This window comes from Myxine glutinosa, chromosome 3, assembly GCF_964187855.1.
Source record: "Myxine glutinosa chromosome 3, kmMyxGlut1.1, whole genome shotgun sequence".
NCBI lineage: Eukaryota > Metazoa > Chordata > Myxini > Myxiniformes > Myxinidae > Myxine > Myxine glutinosa.
Genome location: NC_136263.1, coordinates 95,706,383 through 95,728,508, shown reverse-complemented (window position 1 = coordinate 95,728,508; position 22,126 = coordinate 95,706,383). Strand labels below are relative to the sequence as shown.

At 42.0% G+C, this 22,126-nt stretch overlaps 1 protein-coding gene across 2 annotated transcripts in view; it reads left to right on the top strand.

Moving 5' to 3' along the window:
* Nucleotides 1-22,126, top strand: part of LOC137423365 (lysosomal alpha-glucosidase) — a 74,663-nt gene that overhangs the window by 26,251 nt on the left and 26,286 nt on the right. For both annotated transcript variants that reach the window (XM_078774296.1, XM_078774297.1), the window contains exons 8-12: nucleotides 6,859-6,977; nucleotides 7,207-7,338; nucleotides 11,627-11,740; nucleotides 17,120-17,233; nucleotides 21,342-21,426. In XM_078774296.1, coding sequence (XP_078630422.1) covers nucleotides 6,859-6,977; nucleotides 7,207-7,338; nucleotides 11,627-11,740; nucleotides 17,120-17,233; nucleotides 21,342-21,426 — 564 coding nt within the window. The remainder of the gene's footprint in view (nucleotides 1-6,858; nucleotides 6,978-7,206; nucleotides 7,339-11,626; nucleotides 11,741-17,119; nucleotides 17,234-21,341; nucleotides 21,427-22,126) is intronic.

Below are 22,126 nucleotides of genomic sequence, written 5' to 3'. Positions count from 1 at the left end.
TATTATGATCACCAGTTCCCACATGGTCCATGATTGCTCTATCATGTTTGGATTGCTACCCTGTATTAACTATTGAACTGCATAAACAACAAACTGAGTTGTGCAGAAACTCTCCCTCATGTCTTGAATCCACTTTATATGTGAAGCTGATCTATAGCAAGATGGGAGCGTTTTTTATTTTGGTGCTTTTGTCAATCTTTGATGGATTTATTGTTGCAAAGTGGAAATTTGAAAACAAGTTGAATGCAGTTCATTGAACCCATTTTGAAGCCACATGAGTTAAATTGGGTAGAATACATTTTCTTGTGCAAATAGGGTATAATATTATGTTTGTGGCGGGTAGGCAATGATTATCTTAGAGCCAGGTAGAAGTGTACAGATTACCATGCTCCATATGTCTCAATGAAGAAGAAACCCCATGTATCATAAGTAGGAAACTCGTTTAGCCCGGTTGTCGTGTAAGCGCATATACGTGTCCCCATGAGAGGGGTGGGGTTATGTTAATTAGTTAGGGATTAATGGTAAATCTCCTGTATGTAAACGGCCTCTGTTTTTTTTTTTCCTCTGTTCCTTATGACAATGCAGCGCACACACAAAGCCAGGAAATAGCGCATTAAACGACACAAAATAAAAGCTAACCAGAAACAGGACGCACCAACGATGATACCACCGACAGGTGGTCACAAGAGCAGGCATGTCCGTGAGGCCACGCCCCGGAGAGCAGTGATTTGGTGAGATTTGTCAAGCAACAAAGAGAGGGACTGGCTGATGGGAGCAGGCACAGGTGGCATCGGATGATGTCAGAGCCTTGAGTACAAAAGAACACTCTCCCTGACATTTTCTCTCTTGGCTTTCTCTCCGTTTCGGGATCTGGAGATGAACGGTCGCCGATAAGCTCTCTTGCGGTGAGACAGTCTCAACGAACGGTCATGTTCCGACATTTTCCCTCCTCTTGCATTGGAACATTGGTGCTGTGCAGTCACAGTTCATAGCGCTCTCGCGCTAGGGACATTGGATGGTTTTGACGATCATGAGGAGGAGCGAACTGCGGACCGAGGCCTGCGTTTGCCGCGAGCTAACTGTGCACAGGGTCCTGTGCTGTTCCCGTCGAGGACGCGGGGGGTTTTGACGATTTCGAGGGGATTCAGGAGACGCTCAGAGCTAAGTACCTTAAAAAAAAAACACGCACACATTTATTTTCACCTTTATTTTTCCCTTTGTGTGTAGATGAGTGTGTGTGGGTCGCTCCATTTAGGAATCTTATTTTATCGTGCATTCTTTGTTTGCCGGCATTTCTTCAATAAAGCCGGTATTTTTGTACATTGAATTCTGTGTCGGTTGAATTGCCAATTATCCCAGGTTCGAGGATGTCCGGTGGGACCTGTGAAGGTAAGTTCGTCATTCTCCTTTCCCTCGCGTGTAAAGAACATCATCATTTTTGACTGAACGCCTCGGTGTTAAGCTCGTTCGGCTTCCGTTTCCTTGGAGGATTTTCATCCCTAAGAACAGGACAATATTCATGAGGATGACTGAATCTTGAAAAATATGGAAGAAATAAATGTTGTAAAATATGTTGTAAAACATTGTAGAAAAACAATTCTACTTTGACATTATGGGGCATTATGTATAGATCAGTGACAACAAAAATCTTAATTTAATCCATTTAAATTCAGGCTGTAACACAACAAAATGTGAAGAAAGTTAAGGGGTGTGAATACTTTCTGGTGTGTGTGTGTGTGTGTGTGTGTGTGTGTGTGTGTGTGTGTGTGTGTGTGTGTGTGTGTGTGTGTGTGTGTGTGTGTGTGTGTGTGTGTGTGTGTGTGTGTGTGTGTGTGTGTGTGATTTGGCATTATGCCAAAGCTATATGTTTAGATTATGAAATTAGAAATAATTCATTTGATATATTCTCTCTGACAACCTAATGGGTGTCTTGCTGCGCAGACATGTGCAATTACAGTTTGCCTCTTCGAGATTTGTTCTGTATTTATTTTGATCAGGTCTCGATTCCCATTACATGGTTGTTGTTGCTGTTGGAATTCAAACGTGTCATTGTTTGCATTCGATTCTCCCCATTTTTCTTAGAATGTCTGTGTCTGTCTCCACCCGTGTAGTGGTGCCTGGCATAGCTTTATAAATTCCAGAAGAGGTAATAATGTGCATTACAAAATCGCGCAATCAGAAATATGTATGATGTGAGTCAAATGAGAGGATAGGCAGTGAATGTTCCGGGAGCATTTCAGTTGAAATTCTTTTGAGGCATATAAAGCCAGTATGCGTGATATCCCATGGGTACTCATTTAAACAGATACTTTTTTTTTCTTTTCCTTCCCCTTTTCTCACAAAATAATTGTTTACGGTTTTTAGCAGCATTGAAGATTGAGAGTAAATTGACAATTTCATTTTCATTCCAGTTTATGTTCATTGACAGAACGTTTGCTTTAGCGTTGGTAGTTATAATTACAGATAAATTATTCGGTTGTTGAATGCTTTGACTGCATTTGTAACTGGGAATAGTGATCATGCTAATAATGATCAGTGGAAATATTTATCAAACATTTGTTTTTAAATGTTTTTATTTTAATTTTTCTCAAGTCATTTTAAACTGCATAATTTCCAAACATGGGCTAAGACATTTTGTTGATCTACAATGTTGAACAGACTACAGAGGGATTCACGGGACATGTAACGTTTCAGACAGTGGATCGTGATGAGGTGGGATGGGACGAGGGGATGGGACAGGAGGGTTTTATCAATCATTCAAGAAACACCACACTCCGGGTGTCGGGGTGCATTCTCTCACCTCCCGGACATTTTTCTAATGTTAAGCGTCGGTTCACAAATGCTGGAGCATTTTATACGCTTGTTTAGGGAAAACATTTCACAACTATAACGGCACTTGGTAGAGCGCATACCTCTACCAAGCTGAACAGTTGATGTTTTATATCCCACTGATAGGCTGCATCAGGATTCGGACCTGAACCAAAATCTAATCAGCTTGTTCTTCTCACCTACCCAACTTATCCACCTAGTTTTGTTGCGAGTCATCCACACCTTTTTTAAAATATCATGCTATATATAGTTTTTGGATCCTTCTGTAAGTGGTAAAGAATCACTCGTAAGTGGTAAAGAAGTTTAAAATGCTCGTATCCAGATCTGTATTCGGAACTTCACCAAAATCGAATCATTTAGTCGTTGTTATATACCTGACCTGTCCACAAAATTTCGTCTGAATCTGTCCACAGGTTTTTGAGATATTCTGCTCAGTCAGACAGACAGGGGTGAAAACATAATCTTTGTCCACCTTCAGTGGTGCTGGCCGAGATAATTCCCAATTGAATGGCTGGAAAATGCTTTAAAACAGGAAAAATCCACCTGAGCTAACACATATTCTCAGTCACTTGCCATTTATTTGGATGAGAGAACCCAATAATCAGGAATATATTTCTTTTCAGGAATACAATCAAGAAAACTCTTCAGTTTGATTTTATTCTCCAACTAGTAAAAAGCCCATCAAAAATGACGAGTGGGAACAGTTGCAGCTTCGTGGGCGTGCAAAAGTCTGAAGCCTCAGCCTATAGTGTCAGGTGTGCTTGTATCTCCTTTATTTGACATCCTACGGACATAAATTAACACTCGTTTTACTTTGCGCATGCTTTATTCACGTGCAGTGAATTTCACCTCTCCACTCCTTGTATTTATTGTTATTTTAAAAAACGTTTCTGGACACGCCCTTGAGGCTCGGTTTGTAAGCCACCGTCTACAAGTCCAATAGAAGAGACGCAATTACTTTTTTATGGTAAATGTTTTTCGAGTTTGTTTTTTTCCTCAGAAAATAGAACACAGTGAACACACATTTGTGTTAAAAGACTGGCCTTTAAAACCTACCCTTATGAAGGGGGACAGACATCTGTACAAACACACTAACTGACATTGTGTTTATATGATAGATTTAAAAAGTCGAAGAAAAGATCTTTGTTGTCTTTGCTGTATCCCTGTATTTGCAGTATCCCTGTATTTGCAGTAATACAGTAATATAGTATTTGGATTTCATTGCAAGTTCAGTTTAAAGAAGTTGTGAAAATGTGTTTGAGTTTTTGTTGAGTGAAGTTAACTCATTAGCCACAGACACTAAGTCATCAGTATCAGTACATTCTTTTATTTTTATTTTTTTGTATACAAGGTCAAGGCTCGTGGAAAGGCCAGAACACTGAACGGATCAGGATGCAACAGACCAAAACCAATGGTTTAGAGAGCGGGAAATGCCAACAGCATGATTGAAGGACACAATATGGGGAGACTTGGACAAATAATGGGCGTGGTGAGGAATGATGGGTAGGGGTGAACGAGATGGATACAGAAGCAAACTCTCAGGAAGGGAAAACTCCAGATTTAAATGGATGTTTGGGGAGGTTAAGGCACTAGAAAAGGTCATGGGTCATATTCGGGAGGGGTGATCTGAGATGGTGGTGAACAGCTGTCTTTAAGAAATACGTGGAGGGAAGAATGAGATTGAAAAGGATACAGAAGTTGGTTCCATGGGTGGGGGTGGAAAAGGGAATGAATGAGTGGGGGTGACCAGAGATTCTGGATTTTGGGAGTTTCACCAGAAGGGGGTTAATGGTGGAATGCATGTGCCCTGCAGAAAACTGGGGAAGCAAAGTACAGAGAGCAGAAGGTGCAATCCCAGAAAGGAGGTGGTAGAAGACAGACGCCACTGACCTATCTGTGATGGCGAAGTGATAGACCCATAGACTCAGCTTTATCACAGGACAATAGTCTTGGAGGCCTTGGTTTACACGGCGACAGCATGAGCAAGGTGTTAGGCAGGGGCACCAGACCAGAGGGAGGAGCAGTAATCCATCAAGCTGTGGATGAAGGCTTTGTCACTGGATAGCTGTTAACTTGTGCCAGGGAAGGATGTTGTACGACGGAGGATGCTCAGTTGGCGGCTGGCTTTGGAGGCCAACTTTGAAATGTAGTTTATTCAAGAAAGATAATAGTTGATGATGAAACCCAGGTGTTTGAGTGACAGAACTTCCTGAAGGGGATTGTTAAGAAAGTACATGGGACAGTGTGCCACACGGTCCTTTCAGAGAGAGAAGGTGAGAGTACGAGATTTGTCAGGATTGAAAGACATATTCCAAGAGTTTATCCAGCTTGTGATTTTTTTTTTTCAAGGGCTGAAGAGTGGGAAGAGGCTGCAGGCTGCCTGTCTGAAGGATGAGGGATGTCACAGCAGAGGATGGGGCCATCAGCAAATAGATAAAGCAGATTTTCCAGAGACAGAGGGATCATTGATGAAGATTAGGAATAGGATGGGGCTAGAACTCTTCCTTGGGGCACTTCCGTGTTGACTGGGAGAGGAGATGAAGGGATTCCATTGAGAGGCACTCATTGACTGAAAGTAGAGAAGTCAGTAACCCAAGAGTGGAATTTGCCTTGGATGCTATAGGAAGAGTTGAGAGTAAGGTGAGATGCCACACTATCGAAATCTGGAGATATGTCTGGAGAAGCGGCCCTGATCTCATGAGTGACATTGAAGGCCTCCATCCATTGTTGAGAGAATAAGAGCAGCATGGCATGTCCAAGGTGGAGTGGCCTGGTTCGAATCCGAATGGGTGATCTGAGATGAGGTCATTGGAGAAAAGGAAAGATTTCATATCAACTGCGATGATGGATTGATTACATGACCTTTCTGATGATGGGAAGTCAGCCGATATGTCTGTCGGTGTTGCACCTTTTTATGTAATGCTGCAGTGATGTCGCTAATTTCCAACCACTGGAATATGACCAAGCACAAATTATAGGATGAAAAGGGCAGAGAGAGTAAGTGCAAGAGCAGTAGAATTGTTTTTTTTTAGGACAGGTGAGCTGATGCCGTCAGGTCCAGTGGTAGAGTCAGAGTCTAGGGTGTGCTGGAACCATCTCTACCTTCTACATTTTCTGAGGTGTGAAAGACAGAGTCCATGAGCAATTGGGTCCAACTGTGTAGGGAGGACACAGAGATTGAAGAGTTGGGGACACAAGATTTGGAAGCAAATCCAGAATTGAGACATTCAGCCTTCTCACGAGCAGTCGGCTATGATGTCAGTTGAAGGGATGGAAGGGAAGCATACTCTAGAGACAGACTTAACAAGGTGCCATCACGTTTTCGAGGGAGAGAGACAAGTTTGCAAGTTCAATCATGAAGTTGGACAGATATTGTTTTCTGGCTCTCCTGAGAGTGAACACCTACTTGTTTCAGGGGCATGAGCTGAGATTGACATCGGTTGGGTTTGCTTTCCAGGAAGAGAGGGCACATTGTTTCAGAGCAACTGCCTCACAACAGGACATTCGCAGAATTTTCCTCTATTCGTGAGAATTTTCTTGACATTCGTGGGATTTTCCACAAATCAGGAACCGTTGGGAACATATACCCCCCCGCATTCTCGGTTCCGACATTCGTGGCATTTTGCAATTCCAGCAGTGTGTGTGTGTGTTTGTGTTTGTGTTTGTGTGTATTATATTGTCCTCTAGTTTATACTCAGAACACATGCATGACCTTAGTGCTTGCACATCACACACATCTACTGGACATTATCCATCATGAATCTACATTCATATGGCACGTTAATCTTCTCAAAGAATGGGAACTGCACTTAGAATCCTAAACATTACTTTTCCCAAAAATTGTGGAGGGGCCTGGAGCCCCACCTTCCCGTACCTGCCCAGGCTGTATTCCACCCCCCCCCCACACCCCCCCAGGTTCTGTGGCAACAGGCATTGGCTGTAGTGGAAAGCAACAGGCGTTGGCAAGGATGTTCTTGGTGTTTGATTCTAAGTCAAAATTATTGCAATTTTTTTTTCTCCTTATTTCAGGAATGCCTCTCATGCCACCTTACTGGGGACTTGGCTTCCACCTTTGTCGTTGGGGTTATGATTCGAGTAACGCGACGCTCTCTGTTATCCAGGCAATGCGCGATGCTCAGATGCCACAGGTGAGAACTATACATGACCAATACCTTTCTGTGGATGATGAAGGTTTACTGCCCTTTCGATGCTGAAGGGATTTATTAATTTATGCTATGGAGAGTCTGCACCACCTGTTTGCTGATTTGCATCATTTGTGTGGCTGAAGCTATGCTACTGCTGCTGCTCTGTATGAGGCAATGCATTTTTTTGCCATATATTTCGTGCTGTGTGCTTATCTTACATCTGTCTCCTCAGGATGTGCAGTGGAATGACATCGATTACATGCACAATAGGGAAGACTTTAGCTACAATAAAAAGAACTTCAACAGCCTGCCAGATGTCATCGAGGATCTGCACAATCATGGGCAGAAGTACATTGTCATTGTGGTACGGGTATTGCAGTTGCCATGAAGACTTGTATTTTGTTATTAAGTGACCTTCATATCTTGCACACCTACTTTGGTGCTTGTTTGTGTTGTATTGCTTGATATTCACATTTTATTAATGCATTTTCCTTTGCACATAATAGTTGTTTATGCAATTATTCTTCCAGTAATCCCCTTTTGGTTAAACTTCCAAATCTCGACTCTTGTTCCTCACTTCTCCCATCTGTTGAAGCACCTGTCAAAAGTTATTCTGTCTCACAGTTCTCTTCAGTGCTTCCTGCAAGCAGTGCACAATCATCTCTTGTCATTCCCAATCCTGCACCATGATCTTTGTTATCCATATTAACCTTTCCTAACTCAACAATCTTACTTGCTCGTTTGTGTTTCCTCCCCTCCTCCCTCTTCTCTTTCCTGTTCGTTCTTACCATTGATGTTTGTCCCACTGTCAGTTATACCTTGCTCTTCCATGAGCCTTACTCCAGCAAAGAAAATAAGAGATTTTCGTTTTGACAGCTGCATTTCAAAAAGACAAATTCCATTTTACATGATACTAGAATACAAGGCCCATCGATGGTCGGACGCATGCAAGCTAGCATTCCGAAACCAAGCTCCTTTTATATATTAGATTTATCAAGACAAAGTAAAGAAGAGGGAGAATTTCTTTGCAATATATGCCCCCTACTGGTCCCAATAAATGTTCATGTTCCAAGCAAAAAGGACATAACTCCGTGGGGGAAAATAAAAATAAAAATAATTTGGTGAAACGTCCTGAAACTCGAACTTGTTATGTAACTTATCATAATAAAGCCATGTACCAGGTTTCAATTGAATATGTTAAAGCGTATAGGAAAAAGTGCGGAAAACCACAAGTGGGACTGACGGATGGATACAGGGAGACAAGCAAACCTTTAGGTCCCTCAGTAATATGCGAATGTTGCCAAACAATACCTTGTTTAAAGTAGAGTACTTCTGTTAAAATGGGCTAACGCCCGAGCTAATGCTAAGTGGAGAATATAACCCTAGACATAAACACCCGACGCCATGAACTTTTTTGCCTTTGTTCTAAATACACTTTACTCAGGTGTCAGTATTCATTTGTTGCATTTTTGTTTTGCATAATTATCAAATTGAAATGCAAGCATACTATGAAAGTTTCTTTGACCAAGAAGCTTGCTGCTGTGTTCCCTTTGTGAAAGCTCACGGATCAGTTACGAGCATGTCTTGTGATATCGGTGCAGGCCCAACCAATGAAGAAGTTGGATGCAAAATTTCAAAGGTTTTGTGATGATGAAGATTTCCTTCTTGTGACTTGTGCTACAAGCTTGTAGCAGCCAATCAGCTTCCTTTTTATCAAAGCAAATAGATTCCACTTCCTGCATGCTCGTGACATTTTACAGCAATGAAACGTTGATGAGCTAGTTGGCACTCGCCAATGATGATATTGTGGTCAGAGGAGGATCCTTTGTTGCAAAGGAAATGGCAAACCAGGGTAATAAATAGAGCCGAGGAAGATCATTAACCTTGCACTTCAACTTGTGGAGACTGAACTAGTGCTGGATGATAATCACGATGGGATGATAATCGTCTTTTCCAGTTGTTATCGCGATAACGATAATGGAAATTGATTATCGTGATAACTGCCGTGGATAAGTGGAAGGTAAATCACACCTTAAACCCGGATATCGATGGTATATTGGTTCCTCAAAAGGTTAATTTCTCTCAAAAGTTATACCCGCATTAAATACAACAACAACAACAACAACAACACGTATTTTAAGGCCATTTTCCCTGCTAGAGCGGGGGTTAGCCTTGCGGGCCCCATGACAATCTTCTTATGACAATCATGACAACCATGGTTAGCTATACCCATATTAAATGCAGCGATATAATATGTAATGCATATTCTCCATGATGTAATTTGAATGGTTAAGCGATAAACATCAAAATAAACAACCAACTACTCAAGGTGCCCAATGTGCTTTTGGTTTCCAAAATTGTGATCCGTTTGGCTTTTGTTTGAAGTTTAGCACTTAAGGCAACATCATGTCAAAGATCCAGAAGGTTAGCGTCCTCTGTGTGCGGAGTTTTGGCACCGAGGACAAGGACAAGCAGGTCATCTCGTTCTTCTCTCCCCTCACCGTTCTCATTGGACCAAATGGAGCGTGAAAAACGGTGTCGTGTGTTTCATTTATTTGTTTGTTTATCCCATTTTGTCACATGGTATTGCTTGGCATTTATTCTTTGCGAAGTTCCACATCAAAGGCGTTATTTTAATCATGTACGACTTTCTTCAGAAATGTCCCAATTAGCAAGCAGCTGGCTTGGTGTGTTTGGTTAGCAAGCAGCTTGCTATCGCTTGCCAAGCCAGATGTTCCATATCACTCGCTTTTGCAAACTGCTGGTCTATTCGCTTGGTAAACGGAGCAAGCAAATTCATCCAGGTAAAATGAGGTTTGACTTTAAACAAATTGCAACAGAATTACGAAATAAAGAGTACAAACACACACTTAACAGACTATGGATATTCAGCTGGTTACCTCTGCCACCAAAGGTGGATTGAGGTTGTTTTCACTCTTGTCTGTTTATGAACAAGATATTTCAAAAAGTTGTGGACTGATTCGGACGAAATTTGGCAGAGAGGTAGCGCATGTGACACGGACGAAATTATTAGAATTTGGTGAAGATCCGGATTCGGATCCGGCTATTCCAATTTTATTACCGTAAGTGATTCTTCACCATTGGGGGATAGGGCCAAAAACGATATATAGCAGCAAATCTCAAAAAGTTGTGGACGGATTTGGATGAAACTTGGTGGATAGGTTGTTTGTGACAAGGACGAATCGATTTAATTTTGGTGAAGATCTGAATCTGGATTTGGCTATGAGGATTATTTAATTTTTAAGTGATTTTTCAGCATTGAAAGATCGGGTGAAAAGTGATATATAACTTGATATTTAAAAACGTTATGGATGACATGTCTAAACTAGGTGGATGAGTGGGTTAGGTGACAATAACAAGCCGATTAGATTTTCATTCAGGTCCGAATCCAGATCCGGCCTATCATTGGGATACAAAACAAACTCTTCAGTCTGGTGGGGAGGTATGCGCTCTACCGAATGCAGTTCTAGTTCTTATTCAGATCGTTATTGTATGCTACTTGGTTCTCATGTTGCTAATTTCATTACATTATATTAAATTATATCATGATAATCAGGCCCATTATTGTAATATAGGGTTTTTTTTTTCATTATTGCCCAGTCCGAGACTGAACACGAAACTATACTGCTAACCAAATTGAAAGATGTATTGCCTCAGTTCAGAAAATTTCCATAGGCAAAGCCAGGAGCTCGAGGAAGATGTCTTTATGCTGTTTACATATGCGGTATCAAAATTCCCATTTTTGCACAGATGTACATGTGACACAGCTGCTAAATAATTGATGTGCATAAGAGCAAATGCACTCCAATGTGATTGTACTCGTAAAAACACAATAAAGAGATCTACATATGCTGAAAAGCACTGCAGCTTATTTACACTGTCGTCAGAAAATCTGAAGACTAATCAAAGAAAGGAAGACGAGCTTTATTTTGCCAAAATTACAAATTCTTGGAAAACTGAGAACAACTGACGACTTTTCCAAAACGTCCTGAGTGTTTGAAACCTCTTTTGTGTGGTGCCATTGGTGCTAATTATTGGGCACAGTCTGCCAATTGGCAGCAATGAATACGAACGTGTGCGAGTTGTCTCGGTGCAGGAAAATGTATTTCTTGTGTCACACACTCTTGTGGAACATTGGCATGTAAACATGCTACGAATGTGAACATGCTAGTTTTTTGTTTTTTTTTGATGCACAGCCAACATAGCCACCGTCGTGACATGACATGAGGTCAAACCAAAACGCATTGATGGTTCGACATTGAGGTAATGTTGTCATCCCAGCATTCCCAGACTGTCTCATCTTTTTATCTTTGCATGACTTGGCAAGGAGAAATGCTGATTTTTCGATTTGTAGTGGGTATGCTGCAAATTTGCTTGTTTTGATGCCTTTAGATCGCTGTGTTATGGTAGAATTATTCTTATGCACAGCCCACTTTACTTGAGGCATTAGCAACTGTGTTTGTCTTAAAAGGAGTCTCCCACTTTGGAGTTTCCAAGAATCATTTTCACACTGAGTCCAATTCGTTATGTGATTTTATTGTTGGTTTAAGGGATTAGGGTTTTTTTTTTTTTTTACCAAAAATGTACTGAGTGGTGACAGCTATGCTTGTTTTGTCAAACGTCCTCTGTAGGACCCTGCTATCAGTTCCAGCCAGACTCCAGGTTCCTACAAGCCGTTTGATGAAGGCGCTAAACGAGGGGTCTTCATTCGTGATTCAAGTGGAAATAAGATACTGATCGGCAAGGTGAGGTTACGTGATTGCGATACAGGACACATGGCTTGTGTATAAACAAATCTTGATATAATTAGTTGTTTAGAGAATATCGACTACATTTTAAACTCAGGTGATTAAAAAGTACACATCATTGCGCAAGATACATTGCTTTTTTTTTGTATACAAGATCGAGGCTCATGTAAGAGCTGGCACCTTAAACACACATTAGCACATGAAACACAAAAAACATAAATGGACACATAAAACAATAAAGGGAGGGGGAGACAAGATTGGGAGAGAGAGGGAAGCACACAAGCAACAGTAGAGAACAGGAACATCGGGAGATTTGTGGAAGGGAGAGGCTGGGGGGGGGGGGGGGGGGGGGGGATAGGGAGGGGGAGGGAAAGGGTACAAAACAAATTGACACGACTAGGAATTTCAGGAATGAAGTCGGAGATTGAAAGAGGCGGATTTGTGGTGTATTAATGGGGGTAGAAAAGATCATGGTTTTGGAAGGGGGAAGATAAGAGATTGTGGTGAACAGCTGTTTTGAATACCTGGAGGGAAGAGTGGGATTGAAGAGAGTGTGGGAGTTTGTTCCAGAGGCAGGAAAAAAGAGGAATAAAAGAGTAGAGGTGAGCAGAGAGTCTTGATTTTGGCAATTCACAAGAAGAAGGTTGCTGGCGGTTCAGGTGCATCCTGCAGGAATATTTGGGGAACACAGCACAGGCAGAGCTTGGGGAGCTAGGCCAGAGAGGAGTCTGTAGAAGACAGAAAGACCAGCAACCTGCCTGCGGTGAGAGAGTGAACAGCCTTCAGACCTTTATACCCTTTTTAGATGTTTTAAGACCCTGTAGACCCTTCCAGACAATTGTGACCCTTTAAGCCTTAAAGTATACACTTTAGACCCTTTAGACCCCTTTGAGCTTTTCAGACCTTTTCACATTTTGACCTTTACACATTTTAATATTTTGACCATTTGATATTTTGACATTTCCACCTTTTCAGACCTTTCACCTTTGCACATTTACAACTAGACCATTTAGATCGTTAATTTGCCATCAACGACCTTTCATTTACAATATCCTTCCATTTATTTGCCAGACAAAATACACCACACAAAGCAAGTCCTGGCGAAGGTCTACAATCTCTGATTGCTCTTTCTTGTTAGCATTGCATTATGTTGCATCACAGCGGTAAATAATGACTTGTGTTTGGTATTTTTTTTATACAAGGGTCGAGGCTCATTCAGGAACAATAGGTTTACAAACTTAGAAATTGGGAGGTGGGTCGACATCCACAAGGAGGAATAAAATAAGTGTTCATATGTTTTATACCTCTCCCACCTCCCCCCAAGCCCTCCCCCTCCCACATTTCTCCCGATGTCCCTGCTCTCAAATGTTGTGTTTGTGTCCTTCCCCCTCTCTCCCCATCTTGTCTACCGCTCCCCTTATTTTTTTGTGTTTTATGTGGCGGTTTGACTTTTTGTGTGATTAATGAGCCTCGATCTTGTATACAAAAAAAATAATAATAATAAAGCAAGTACCAATGGCCTGGATTGGAGAAGAATGGGAAAGAATCAGCATGTGTAGAAGAGATGGTGGATGTGCATAGCTGAGCACACGAGGTAATGATAGCCAATGTATATGAAAGATTGAAGTGAAGAGGATGAGACAACAGACACAGGGCGATGATTCAACAATCTGGAGAATAAGCAGACACATGAATTCAGGTGGGCAAACCAGCCTAGACTTTGAGAAGGTGTGAGCAGGTGAAGGATTCTTGAGAACCGCATGTGACCTGGCTTGGCTTGGGGTTGGCAGAGGAAGGAGAGGGCAGGAGGAGCAAGGCCAGATAGAAGCTTTTATAAAATCGAGAGCCCACAAAATTGCTGTCAGCGTGAGAGTGACAGTGCTGGGGAATCATTATCCTGCCTCGTGATACCAGTGATGTTGAAGACCTTGTTTTCAATCAGCTCAAGTGAAGCAAGGTTAAACCTGTATGCAAATATATAATTGAATACAGAATTAATCTCTTCATTGTGCACAGGCTATTCTCATGACTCCCATTAATATCGTTGGTTTATCTAAAGATCGGACAGTCCTTCTCTACGAATTGGCAATTTGAGTTGGAAATTTTGATATCTCTTGGATTGCAAAAATAAAGGTATTGTATTTTTACCTGAAGAATGACATTGTAGAATTATTTAATTGAACCTTTTTGATGATATTTCCATCTTTAGTTAACTTTAGTTAAATAGGGTTCGGTTATTTCTGTTTTTATCTTTTGCACAGCTTTCACAAGTGTAGGGCTTTGGGCCAACTTCCTTATTTGGGTTAAGCATAGGGTTGACCACTTTGCTTCATTTCGACTTTCCTCTAGTCTATCATCACATGGCAACCTCCTAAGGCTGCAATGATGATGTGCCTAGAATAGAAAATTCTATCCAAATTGCTTTTGTCTTCCAGTCGTTTTATTTACACTATCGTGTATTTTAAGTAGTTTGCTAAACTTTTAAAAATCGCTTTTGAATACAATATTTTCTATGTACTGTGAAATTTTCAATGTGGAACGGGCAAGCGTTTGTTTATCTGTTAAGTTTGTAATGAATAACAGATTCTAGGCATGAGACAACAACAACAACAACAACAACAACATGCATTTTAAGGCCATTTTCCCTGCTAGAGCGGGGGTTAGCCTTGTAGTCCCCATGACAATCATCTCCATCTTGCCCTATTTTCTGCATCTCTCCTTGTTAACCCCCTTGCCCGCATTTCTTCTTCCACCATCTTTAGTCAAGTCTTTCTCGATCTTCCCCGTCCTCTACTTCCTTCTACATTCATTTCCATCACTCTTCTCAACCAGTCACTTTCATCCTTCCTCAACACATGACCAAACCATCTCAACCTGTTCCTCTTCACAGCATCAATCACAGGCTCTATTCCCATCATCTTTCGCAATTCATCATTTGTCTTCCTCTCTCAACGATACTCCGCACATCCATCGAAACATTCGCATTTCCACCCTTTCCAACCTTTGTTGCTGCTCTACGTTCATTACCCATGTCTCGCTCCCATAAATCATAACACTTCTCACACATGCAGCATGCACCTTTCCCTTCAGCTTCAACGACACTCCCCTCCTCATCAGCATGCCACTCAGTTCCCGAAACTTCTTCCATGCACATCTCACTCTAGCAACCGTTGCCGAGTCTGATCCACCTTCTCCATTCAGCATGTCTCCGAGGTAGCAAAATGTGTTCACACCTTCCAGCTTCACGCCATCTCTAAGATTCAACTCAACATTTCCTCCATCTGCAGCTCCCTCTGTGCACACCTTACATTTGAATGTAGCTGCCACACTGGTTAATGACCCTCTCAGACCACTACATTTTTGATGAACCCACTCAGCGCACATTGTACATTGAATGGAGTTCACTCCGATACCCTTCCTGCACACAGCACAGGGCCACTTCCCAGTTCTTTCCACCTCACCACATGCTTTACCACTTGCCATCACCTTCGTCTTTCCGATATTCACCTTCAGACCTTTTGTCTCCATACATTCCTTCCACGTGTTCATCTTTTCCTTCAGTCCATCCATACTTTCCGCAATCAACACCAGATCATCTGCATACAACAACTCCCACGGTAAACCCTCCTTTACGTTCTGAGCCAGCACCTCCATCACAGCTACAAATAGTAGTGGACTTAGTACCGACCCCTGATGCACTCCCACCTTCACCTCAAACTCACCACTGTTCCCGTCCTTCGTCCTTACAGCTGTGCGTGCTCTTTTGTACATTGCCATCACTACTCTGATCAACCATTCCTCCACTCCTAACTTCCTCATTGCCCATGTCAATACTTTGCGTGGAACCCTATCGAATGCTTTCTCCAGATCAACAAACACAAGAAACAACTTCTTCTTCATCTCCATGTACTTCTCCTGCAACTGCCTCACAATAAAAAGCGCGTCTGTCGTTCCTCTTCCTGGCATCAATCCAAACTGCATTTCGTCGATCTTCACTTTCTTCCTTATCCTCCTCTCCAACACCCTTTCCAATACCTTCATTCCATGCTCCAATAACTTTATCGCTCGGTACGAGCCACACTCTGGAGGGTCACCTTTCCCCTTGTATAGAGGGACGAGGGTACTCAGTTCCCAATCCACTGGAATGCGGCCTTCTTTCACCGCCAGATTACAGATCACTGTCGTTCTCTTCACACCCCAACTTCCTGCTGCCTTCAACATATCTCCCACAACTCCCGTCGGCCCTCCCGCTTTTCTACTCTTCATTGCTTTTATCGCTTCCTCAACTTCCTTCTCAGTTATCTTCTCTGCCAGTCCTAAAACTGGGTTACTCTCTATGTTGCCATCCCATTCATTCTCTGTATTCAACAGCATTTCCATATGTCTTTTCCATCTTCCTTTAATTCCATCTGGGTCCACAACGATTTGTCCCACTTCATCCTTCAAGCAACTCACCCCCATCACATCACACCTCTCTTTCGCTATCTGCTTTGCAATCCTGAATACTGCTGTCTGACCCTCTTCCGAATCCAAGCGTTCTCCGAACATTTTCCTACATGCCTCCTGCGCCTTTGCTACCTCTTTCTTTGCAGCCTTCTTGGCTGCCTTATAACTTTCATGCTCTGCTGTTTCTGCTCCTGTACCCTTCGCCTTCTGCCACTCCTTGAACTTCTTCCTCTTCTCATCAATCCTCGTTTCCAACTTCATCATCCCACCACCATATTTCCGAGTGCCTCGGTCGTCCTTTTGTCCATCCACATCCCTCAACAACGGCTCCCAACAGACTAGCCTTCATTGACATCCAACCACTTTCAAGCTCAACCAATCCTCTACCCTACTCATCCTCTCTTTTAATGCCTCCCTTACTGTCACCTCTTTCAACCTCCACACCTTCATTCTCGGTTGGTACTTCACCCGCCGAGCTCTCCTCGCACCTTTCACCCTTATGTCGCAGACAACCAAGCGGTGCTGTGAAACAGCCTCCTCCCCTGGGATCACCTTTGTGTCCCGGAGGTGCTCCCTCTCTCGCCTACGCACCATCAGGTAGTCAACGGTTGTCGTCGTCCCACCTGACGTGTATGTAACAAGCTTATTATCCTCTTTCTGGAACTGAGTATTACAAATCAACAAAACAGCCCCATCAGCAAACTCCAAAATCCTTTCACCTTCTGAACCCTCATGAGAGCATCATTTTATATTCTCTACATTGTTCTTTGAGTGATTGTAGAATTTGTATTTCTGTATTTGAGCGTTTTAATACTTTGTATTTATGGAAGCATTGCTGCCACTCACATGTTTCATGGAATCGCATCTGTGAATAAGCCCTTTGTGCTTTCGATGTTTTATTTGAAAATATTGCTCATATTTCTTTCTCAGGTGTGGCCAGGACTAACAGCCTTTCCAGACTTTTCTACATCAGTGGCACAGGAATGGTGGTTCGAGTGCCTCAGGGACTTTCATCGCCAGGTTGCCTTTGATGGTCTGTGGATTGTAAGTCCCTGTGCTGAAGGTTAATCTATGCTTTCCAAACCTAACTAGAAAGCTTCTGAAAATGCAAAGCCCATCCACGTCCGTTGTTTGTATTCAGATGTCTTCGTCTTCTTTCGTATGCTCAAAATAACGAAAACAGTTAAAAATATGCATATATTTATTTATGAAAATTTATGATTTTATGCAGCCTTGACCTTTGGGCTTTAGATCTAAAACATGATCAACTTCTACCTTTTGATTGGGGAACCAATTTAGTGACCCAATATGCAAATTCCTTAAATTTCAGGTAAATCGGGTGAAAATGTGATTTTACGCAACCTTGACCTTTGACCTTTTGAGCAAATTATGAATTTTCATTCTTCATATTCTCATAATAAAGCTTTGTTTAAAATTTGATGACGAAACTCAAATGGTAAATTTATATTTCATGTTAATTGGATGAAAATTGATGATTTTAGGTGACCAGTGTCACCAGTGTCACACATACCTTTGACCTTTTGACAATTATTAATTTGCCTTCGTATTATCACAAAAAAAGCTTTGGTGAAAATTTGATGATAATAGCTCAAATGGTGAAGAAGTTATGGCCCGGACAGACACGCAGACACATAGACACATAGACACACAGACACACAGACACACAGACACACAGAAGTGATTGCAAAACCCCGTCTCCTGCTATGCAGGGGACGGGCTAAATATTTAGCTGCAATCCAAAAAACAACACTGTTAAACTAATTAGACACCAGATCATGTGATATTGTTTGGGTTATTCAAATGTATAGCAAATGGAAGATTTTCGAATGTGAACTAAAAACAGGCAAACTACTGTTTTCCCCCAATCCCTGCATCACAGTGAGGTATGTGAAGTTATCAAGAATCTATGCCGGGAGGGAAGAAAGGGATAATAGGATTGCATCAAATTGTGAATTATGCTGTGCTACTTTAACATCAAACTTTAATGAGATGAGAACTTTTACTCTAGAAAAACAAAAGGAGGAACAAAACCTCCAAGAAACCATGGGGGGTTGAACTTTTACTATGCAAGCTGTATACCACGTACAATGGAGTGGAGTGGTGTATTCTTTAACCACCACAGTTATTCCCACGTTATTGTGTGGTTTGCTTGGGAAGTTTGCCCCAAGTCTTTCATGAACCAACTGGCCAAACTGGTTTGACAAAGGTTAGGACAGGAATTTGTAATTTGGCTATGGTGCCAGTGATGCCACGACTACTTTTTGTGAAGGACACCGTGGGATCTTTGACATGCACTGACTAATGCCAGCAGGTAGGATGCCCAGTTTAACGTCCATTGGAGGGACGGTACATACTTTTTTGAATCGCCCTGCCTGTGAAACACTGGGATGAGTTTATATTTCGGCCGAGGGCCAAACCTAGGCTAGACAGCTTGGAAGAGGATGTGCATACCTCCAGGCCATCCTGCCAGCCCAGTTGAGTATATAAATCTTAACCCCCATGCTCATCCAGCCAAAGAAAGCTGCATAAAGCAACCAAGAAAAGCGACACAGGGTAAGTCCTTTGCTGTTTAAAACCCTACCTGGGTTCCTCTACAGGTACAGACATTCACAAGTAGCACATACATGAGAATCCCAATGCTACACAGCCGCCGGACTGGTTTCATCACTTGTTGGCGAGTTATCTTTTCTGGGAGCGCATCTTGAGTGCTGAGCCAGGTGTGTGTTTGTGTCTGTGTGTGACTAAGGTGGGCCAATCATGCTGAAGCAATATGCTTGGCGCATGGAAGAATTAAATTGATACCACGCTCAAGTGGAAAATGCCGTTTCTTCCCCCTGATGGGATCTGTATCTCGCCGGTCTCTTAAAACAAGTTTGTTTCACAAATTTGGGTATCCTATGATTACCTATGATTCATTTTTTTTTAAATCTGAAAATGAAGTGGGGATAGGTTTGCCATGATCATCATAAATCATTATCAGCTTCTTCTGGAATAGGCTGTCTTTGTTTTCACTTTCCCGTTCACCTATATTTTATTTTCTCCTGATCTCAAATTTACTCTCCACCTGTTACATTCACTTCCATTTGAAGTACTGCTGTCTGAAGCCAGCCACATGCACGCAATTAGTCTGTACGAATATTGGACAATTCGCTTCAATGTCGCTAGGGCCTTGCTCAAAAGTTGTCATGGGATTGCCAATTACAATTGAGTTTGTCATATGAGATTCTCCCATAAATACCTTCACTTGACTGAATATTGCCTGAATATTTCACATGCTTTGCTTACCAAGTGAATCGCTCAGGATTTGTCTAACACCTGGAATCTTCCTGGATTTATCACCTCACTGTATGACTGGCTTCGTATGGCATTTTACTCTTCACCTCGGTCTTTGCTCATCCCTTTATCACATTCAATTTGAAGTTGTGTTCCTAATCGATGACCCAATCACAACCTCTGATATCCCTTAATTTGATATCTGCTGTTCCGTTACTCATTATTCTTTTTTATTGGCATTTCTTTGACCATTCTTCTGCTTAACATCAATTCATCATTCCACCTCTATTTCCAACTCTGTGAACTTCCTGCTTTTCTATTACCTGTGTTGTACTCAGAAGTCCAACTTTTCTCAATCCGAACATGATCCCCTTTTTTATTTCCCAATCCTTGTCTCATCCTGCTCATTTATGGAACTCGCTTTCCATTTTTGCTGTTCTTTCAACTTATGATGTCTGGTGTTAAAACTTTATTGTATCTTCTTCTTTCTCACTTTTTTGTTCCTTGCTTTTTAATTACTAGGGCATTGCCCGTACTATATCTATATCTAAAATTATATCCCCCCCCTCTATTTACATGAAATGGTTTGGTCCAAAGCGAACGGCTTGCGAGTACGGTGACAATCCCCCCCCTCTATTTACATGCAATGGTTTGGTCCAAAGCGAACGGCTTCCGGAGTTTGGTAAAGAAATCGCCATCGCGTGCACAAACGCGCAGGAAAGCGAATGAATCGCAAATTCGTTGTTATTAGTTTTAAAACATAGTTTAACGCCAACATAGCGCCAACATAGTTTGCAAACGTGAAATAAATGAATACGCTCTCAAATGTGCCATCCGAGGCAGAGTGTGTCCTCCACGTTCGGCACACGCGATCGTTCGCTGCTCTCTGATTGGTTGAATCGTTTTTTGGACATAGCTCGGTAAGTAATTGTCCGATTAATATGAAACCTTGAAAAGGCACATCCTCGGGTCCCCAGCAATATACCTGGCAAGTTAAAAGTATATCGGACCCGTGGTTGTCGAGAAACAGCGGTCACAGACAAACAGACGTACAAACGTACAGACGTACAAACAGAGATTACTGGAATTATAGATAGACTAGGGCATTGCCCGTACGTGGGTGCCCGTTCCGTGGCCAAAAAAAAACAAAAACGCTACCCGTACGCTCTACCCCGCTCGTACGCCCGTAAACAAAAAAAACAACGCTCTTCGCTTCCGCCCTTCGCTCTGACTGAATTGGGAGAAATAATGCGCATAAGAAATCGAATTACGTACCGTAATGGCGGTCAGCTCGTAACGCGCTCAGCTCCGCTCGTCTCACATCGGCCACGCCTACGCAACAAAGCGTTCTGTGATTGGCTGCCGGAAGATAAGTCGTCACTGTCCGGAAGTTCGCAAATCGCAGTTACGATGAATCGTTTTAATTTAATCGCAGTTTGAATTCGTTTTAAAACATAGTTTAACGGCAACATAGTTTTCCAACGTGAAATAAATGAATACGCTGTCAAATGTGCCGTCCGAGGCAGAGTCTGATCGCCACGTTCGGCACACGTGATAGCTCGCTGCTCTCTGATTGGTTGAAGCGTTTTTTGGACATAGCTCGGTAAGTACTTGTCCGATTAATTACAAACCTTGAAAAGGCACATCCTCGGGTCCCCAGCAATATACCTGGCAAGTTTAAAGTATATCGGACCCGTGGTTGTCGAGAAACAGCGGTCACAGACACACAGACACACAGACACACAGACACACAGAGATTGCTGGAATTATAGATAGATGTAATCTTCTTTCCATGCTCTTCTTTCATTATGAAGCATTTTCTGACCTGAGTGTACGTACCACCTGGTATTTATTTCAGGATATGAATGAGCCTTCAAATTTTGTGGATGGGTCTGTCAATGGCTGTCCAAACAATACTCTGGAGAATCCACCTTACACACCAGGTGGGCATCTGAATACAGCAGTTTTATTTATTTTGTTTGTTAGTGGATTAGCATCCTGTGTTAATGGGTTTCTGAAGGTTTTTATTTATATTTAGTTAGTAGGTTGTGGACAGCAACCGCCCAGGGTAGTATTGCCGTTCTGACTTAGGAGCGTTAAAGTGGTGCCTGGAACTATCTTGCACTCTCCGTGTCAGGATTGCTGGTCTTACTGTCTCACTCAAACTACAGCTACCTTGCCAGCTTCAACCTATCTTTCTCGCAAACAAACACCATACACTTTTATTCTCTTTTATTTAAGGCCTGGCCTCGATGAGGGCCATGCAGTCCGTGTCTGGAGGCTTGAACATAATTTTTTTTTGAGAGCCTTGGAGATTAAGGGAAGCTATATCAGGAAGGTTATATATATATATATATATATATATATATATATATATATATATATATATATATATATATTGTTGTGGATATGAGAATGTTTTTTTTTTGTTGTTGTTGTAGTGTAAATTGTTGTAAAATATCGCCCTCCTTACTCCAGTGTTGTATAAAGGTCAAAGGGCGTTCCCGTAGTTAATTCCATAAAGCATACATGAAGGACACCATAATATCCCTGTTCAGTAGTTTATTTCCTTATTATGTGTATTAGGGTAAGGCCTTGTCTTCCATTAAGATGACACTCCATTGCACCAAGTGAAATAAGAGT